This window comes from Electrophorus electricus, chromosome 11 (genome assembly GCF_041902795.1).
Source record: "Electrophorus electricus isolate QZ-2024a chromosome 11, ASM4190279v1, whole genome shotgun sequence".
NCBI lineage: Eukaryota > Metazoa > Chordata > Actinopteri > Gymnotiformes > Gymnotidae > Electrophorus > Electrophorus electricus.
The window spans coordinates 30,136,418-30,142,500 of record NC_137507.1 but is presented as its reverse complement, the minus strand read 5'-3'; the positions used below and the strand labels follow the sequence as shown (position 1 = coordinate 30,142,500).

The 6,083-nt window shown below is 42.7% G+C and overlaps 1 protein-coding gene across 2 annotated transcripts in view; it reads right to left on the bottom strand.

Moving 5' to 3' along the window:
- Nucleotides 1-3,875, bottom strand: part of LOC113568233 (kinesin-1 heavy chain-like) — a 14,698-nt gene extending 10,823 nt beyond the window's left edge. Inside the window, exons 1-7 of one of the 2 annotated variants that reach the window (XM_081722800.1) lie at nucleotides 3,607-3,875; nucleotides 1,311-1,398; nucleotides 1,156-1,229; nucleotides 935-1,039; nucleotides 699-747; nucleotides 502-557; nucleotides 185-272 (exon numbers count right to left, since the gene is read on the bottom strand). In XM_081722800.1, coding sequence (XP_081578926.1) covers nucleotides 185-272; nucleotides 502-557; nucleotides 699-747; nucleotides 935-1,039; nucleotides 1,156-1,229; nucleotides 1,311-1,398; nucleotides 3,607-3,732 — 586 coding nt within the window. In that variant the 5' untranslated portion in view covers nucleotides 3,733-3,875. The remainder of the gene's footprint in view (nucleotides 1-184; nucleotides 273-501; nucleotides 558-698; nucleotides 748-934; nucleotides 1,040-1,155; nucleotides 1,230-1,310; nucleotides 1,399-3,606) is intronic. The other variant, XM_026996414.3, reaches the window with a different exon arrangement.
- Between the last annotated feature and the right edge of the window lie 2,208 nt (nucleotides 3,876-6,083).

Here is a 6,083-nt window from a genome sequence, read left to right as displayed (position 1 = left end):
GATCAGGAGGTCCTAATCCAGATGATCAAGGCCTTCAGTAGCATCTGAAATTGAGCCAGCAGTGTTGGAAATCCCTCCATGGTGGTATCATCTGGCTACACTATTCTCCATCACCATCTGTCCTTGCTGAACTATGGTGCAGTATTCATCCAAGTTACTTTTTGAGATCTGCGTGTGTTCTTACTCGTCACTGCTACATGTCTGTTGGATTTGCCCTCGTCGATGGTATCCATCACTTCCTCTGGACTACACACAAATCTCTCAGTGCATCCCTGAAATTACATCACAACAATCACCACAGATTACAAAGCTCAACATCTGAAGATTTAAACATTGTATGATATCAGAGAGAATGTGAGTGTAAACCAGGCAGTAACTGTATTCACCGATACACTCACTCTTAGGCTAGGAACATATTAACCATCATTAAACTGTGCTGTGGAGAACAGCACCACTGTAAGGTTTCATTTGTATTTGTATTGAGAAAAAGCAGAAAGTCACCTTTACGTACGGAACTCTGTTTTTGTCTTCGTGTACAGATAAGTTAGTCTTTGACACTGAAATCAGAGGCACACTAATGTCAGTGTACTGTGATTTATGTTCATCTCTCATACCTGCAGCAATGAATAAATGAACTAAATGTCCGAGAACAGCTGGCTTTTAAAAATCACGATCAGAATGACGTGACTGACACTCACCATCCAGCAGGTCCCGGATCTTATCCAAATAAATCTCAAAATATGAAACCTACCAACAGAACAAAGTACATATTACTACAAAGCATTAGGCATACACCTACGCACACAAACCTACACGCACATGCACGCAAACTCACACACAAACCTGTGTGCGCACACACACACTCACGCACACACATAGGGAGGTAGATCGAGAGACAAAAGGAGCCAGACAGAGACACCAAATTTGAAATTACCTTGATGTGAAACTCAAGGTTTTCATCCATAGAATAGATGTAGTTAAAAATGTCCTGCACTATTCTGGGAATGATCCCCATGCAATCAGTGTCATGGAGATTACCCTGAAAAACAGGATTTCAGGACATCAACACATCTTCTGTCATAGTGGCTCACACATCACACACTCCAAAAACACAAACCAAGTAAGGACAACTTCACAACATCACACAGTTCTCACCTCCATCGTGTGTGTTTTGCCTGAAGACGTTTGCCCATAAGCAAAAATGGTCCCGTTGTAGCCCTCCAGGACATCTGTGAACATGGAGAATCTGGTTACTGTGACTCCTTCAGTGAAGGCTAACAGGTCTGAGTGCTGGGATGGGCAGAGGGTACCTTTAACAATCCTCTGGGCACAAGCATTATACACTTGTTCTTGAGTTGTGTTGGACTGGAAAACTCTATCGAATACATAAGGTTTACCCTGTAACCACGCGCACACACACACACACACACACAAACACACACACACAGCAGTGAATATAAACCACAAATACACCGCCCCATCCGTCAAACACTGATGCGTGTGAAACAGCTTCTGAAACATGTGATTTATATTTTTAAATGACCTCACTACTCTGGCATGTTTATATATAAACAGCTTAGTTCTTTAATTTAAGATCTCTACACACTGGGATACTTTACTGGTCTCGGCACTTTATGACAACATCTGTCAGGGCAAATCACAGAAGTCCCCTACTGTCACAGTGCCTACAAATCGGCACACTGCTGCAGAGAAGAGAAACTGTTTCTTCCCTTGTTACCATCGTATTGTCTTTCCCACCTAGGACCCAAAGCTGATGAAAACAAGGGATCACTTTCACACTTTATCAGCTCTTTACCACCTGATTGGTTACATAAAACTACTCAAAGGGTTTGATTGGTTCTTGACCTTTCTGAGTTCACTGAGCTGACAGTGTGAAGAAGCAAACAAACAAACCCATGACCAATAAGAAGGCAGGCTTCATTCACACCCTCGAACCAACGCCAACGAGTAGCGTGGTAGTGTGGTAACGCATCGTAACACCATCTCCTAAGCAACTGTTGGGCTTTATGTTAAAAAGCATTGTGTATTTTTCTTTATTGAAAAGTATAAATTCCATGAGTGTTAAATGCATAACACACAACACACACTTTTGTTAACTCATGATGATTTTATACATAAATATTGCAAATGCTTTTACAGACATATGCACATAATGCAAATTTTGCATCAGCCACATTACAGAAATATCCCCCTTTCACCTACACTCACATGCCCCCACATCACGGGTACATCTGACTCCATTCAACAATGATGTGTTTCAGGGTGAGTGGGTGTGTGTGGTTGGGCGTGAGAGTGGGTGAGTGTGGGGGATGTTGGCTGCTGGGACACCAAAGTCCAGCTGCAGTGGTGTGTCACAAACGCAGTACTGATGAAGCGTGTGCATGGACAGAGCTGAGGATGCTTCTGCTCAGACGCTAACGTTACCCGCGTCCACTTACAGAGGGCCAAGGGCAGTCACATGCTGAAATACATTTGATATTCCATTAGAACAAAGTAAATAAATTATCTCCAGCATCAATATACTTTGGTCAACACAGAAGCTTCACGTCTATATGCAGAGAAATGACAAAGATGATAGGAAGGAGGTGTAAGGGGAGGTGTAGTGGAGAGAGGTGGAGGGAGGTGTAAGGGACGTGGAGGTGTGGTGGAGGGAGGTTAAGGGGAGGTGGAGGTGTAGTGGAGAGAGGTGTAAGGGGAGGTGGAGGGAGGTGTAGTGGAGAGAGGTGTAAGGGGAGGTGGAGGGAGGTGTAAGGGGAGGTGGAGTAAAAGGAGGTGGTCAGGCACGAGGGATCTGTATTTTTAACGGATGTACTTTTGACATTCGTTCAGGTTACTGAGAAACAGACTTTATATCGATCTAAATGTGTGGTAAGTGTGGGGTAAATCTTTATGGACCGGAAGATACTTTGAAACTACAAATTAGCCAAATCTGCAACCTTAAAATTGAACAAACTCATAGCCAACTTTACCCCCAAAGCTGTCAAAGGACCGCAAACGACACATTTGAACAACCCGGTTGTATTCGTAGAGAATGGTAGTCAGGTTGTCCTGTCAGTATAAATTTCATACTTTGATGTTAAAAATGTCGAAATCGGCTACGGTTAGCTTTGCCAGCTAGCGAGCTACTGCTGGTAAACCTGCCGGTTATGTACACGTTTGTTTGGGGCCTCTAAGGTTGAGTTCTACGGGTAACAGTGAAGTATGGCTCCGACAACCATCCCAAACCGACAGAGTTCCTCAGTCAGACAGTTTCTAGTGTTTCCCACGTTAGCAGTTTAGCAAGCTGTTAGCTCAAAAGCTAGTTAGCAATTCGCTGAACAGTTTTCTACGAGTTAGCTAACGGTTAGCAAGAATGAACATGCGGGCCGTGTTGTTGCCTTTTGGATCACCCTCAACTGCAGAAAACGACTTATCACGTAAAATACTTTAGTTGGGTAGCTAGCTGTGCATTTACTATTCACCATTAAGAGCGAGCAAGCAATAGCGATCTATGTGTAGACTCAGGAAGTAAAACTACTCTGCCTGTCATTGTAACGGCAGCACCAACTCTCCGGTTACCGAGCAGAAGAAGACCGTGCAGCTCACCCCGATGACAACGGTTTCCTCCGCCTGAAACTTGGGGATGTACCGGTCTCCTCTGTCCACTTCTGCGGCGTTCAGTGGTCTGAAGCGACACATGACTTTGATGCTGCACTCCGCCGGGTCCGCCATCTTCCGCCCTGACGGAACAGAAAATCACACCAAGAGCAGCGCGGCCGTCGGGGCGTGTAACCCCAGTAGCGTCTCCGGCCCAACCCGGTGACAGCGGGGCGCCCCCGGACCAATTATTCGCTACGAGAACCGATTAACCGCAGACGACAGTCACTTCCTCCCCACCGTGGCAGCCGTGGGCCGGCGGAGTTAAACAAAAAAAGTACATTTCTCTCCAGGCAAGAAACCCGTCTGGTTATTAATTAAAACACGTCTATGGAGGGGAAAGTACTCAAATGATCGCAGAACTACGTACGTTTAAGCTTTTGAAGTAAATTTAGGGAGAAAACATTTTCAAGGAAAATTTAAAAAAAAAAAGAGGACGACCGGGAGCTATATAGGCTATTGCGGACTTTACGGTGGGAGTTCGCCATATTTGTAATTTCGTTTAAGTGTAGATTATAGTTTACAGAAGCGATAGTATAGTCTACAGGCTTCTGTTTAGCTGCAGTCGGTGGTAAGTCTAATATACGCTGGTACTGTGATGTTTTTGCTACTGTATTGATGTAGATTTTACTGTACTGTTTTCCCTGCTGATCTCATTAGCTTTTTAAAAGTAATTTTTTTTCTTTTCGGTAGATTTCATTATTAAGATCATATACAAATGACAGGGATACAAAATACACATACTTAAAACAGGGAACTTTCCTAAAAATCACTTTCAGTGAAATGCTACAAACAGCAGAGGAGAAGACATCCATGTTCTAGTTTATTACTAAAGACTCAGTTTTCAGGTTAGGATCATAAGTAGACATTGCGATTGGTATCAGCTGATATGATTTATTGCAGAACGCTCCTCTGTGCCATTACGCACGCACACACGCACACACACACACACACACACACACACAGAGAGCGAGAGAGAGAGAGAGAGAGAGAGAGAGAGACAGACAGACAGAGAGACAGTCAGTCTATTGCCTTCAGTCTATTGCTTACTCTTAATTCAGCTCATCGGCTAAACAGAGCCTACTGTGACCTGCACCAGACATGCTGGAACAGAGAAGACGGTATTGTGGAGTGATTCATTCACTCCGCTCATCTTGCTCTGAAGATCCTCAGTAACTCGTCCTCCTTTATTCAGAGTCTCCTGCACATTCAGACACTCCCATAATGTGACAGAAAAGCTCGCGGTCACAAGCACAGGCAAGCTTGCTTTCTTCAGAACTGTCTTAATGTTCTCTGTTCAAGTTAAGTCTTTTAACATATGTGAGACCACAAAAATCCACAGCAATTGACAGGTTTAATGTCTGAGTCTTGTTTACATTTAAAATGTGTTTTATGAGAGAATTCCTCACATACATCTTTGTTTCTGTCTCACTCACGTGTTATTTTCAGTCAACAGAACTGCATGTTTTTTGTCATCCCCTTAAATTCCAGATTTACATTACTGTTAATAAACTTTAAATCACAAATTCTTTGAGCATTTATTTTTCTTCAGTTCTCTTCATTTTGCTCTGACATGCCACCATAAATGTGAAACTCTTCCCACAATCACCAAACATGCACTTTCAGATTTCTCTCTTATCTCACAATCTCCATTAAAACACACAGCATTTCTGAAACCTGAGTCTCTTTTATTCGCCTTCCTGCTGGGAATCATTGGATGAAAAAAGGTAATTTGAGTTTTACAGCAGAGGTCTGAACTATTTTACCACTCATTCAGAAGCTGTCCTGTGAGAGGGTATCTGTATTAACCCTGTGAAATGTGAGAAAATGTGTTCTTTTAGGTTATGAAAATTAGTGAAGTATATCCCGTTTTCCCTACTCTCATGCACACAGTACATATTACTATAGACTATTTGAAAGGTTTTCTCTTATGTTGACATTATAAAATAACACCATTATAAAATAACCTTGAACGACAAAAAAGGCCTCACAAGTCAGTGTTTTTTCATATGTCTACACTTGAAAGAAGGCCCTCGCAAATACAGCAATACAAGTAGACCCACAAGAAATATTGTACAGACATCCACGTTTTATTTCCACACACCTACACTCTGATAGTAGATATACAGCACAGCCGATCGAAGACGTATTTCAGGAGTAATTCAGATATGCGTGAAAGTACCGAAAAAAGAAAAATTTATATATATATATATATATATATATATATATATATATATATATATATATATATATATATATATAAAATTCTTTTTTTTCGCATAGCATTCCTGGGTGTGTTCGAGCGCGCATGTCTCTCCCCAAATCATCACACGGTGGCGTACACATCCCACATGCGCATCCCAGAGCGGCCAAGCGGGACCGCGCACCAGCGGGACCGCGCACCAGCGGGACCGCGCACCAGCGGG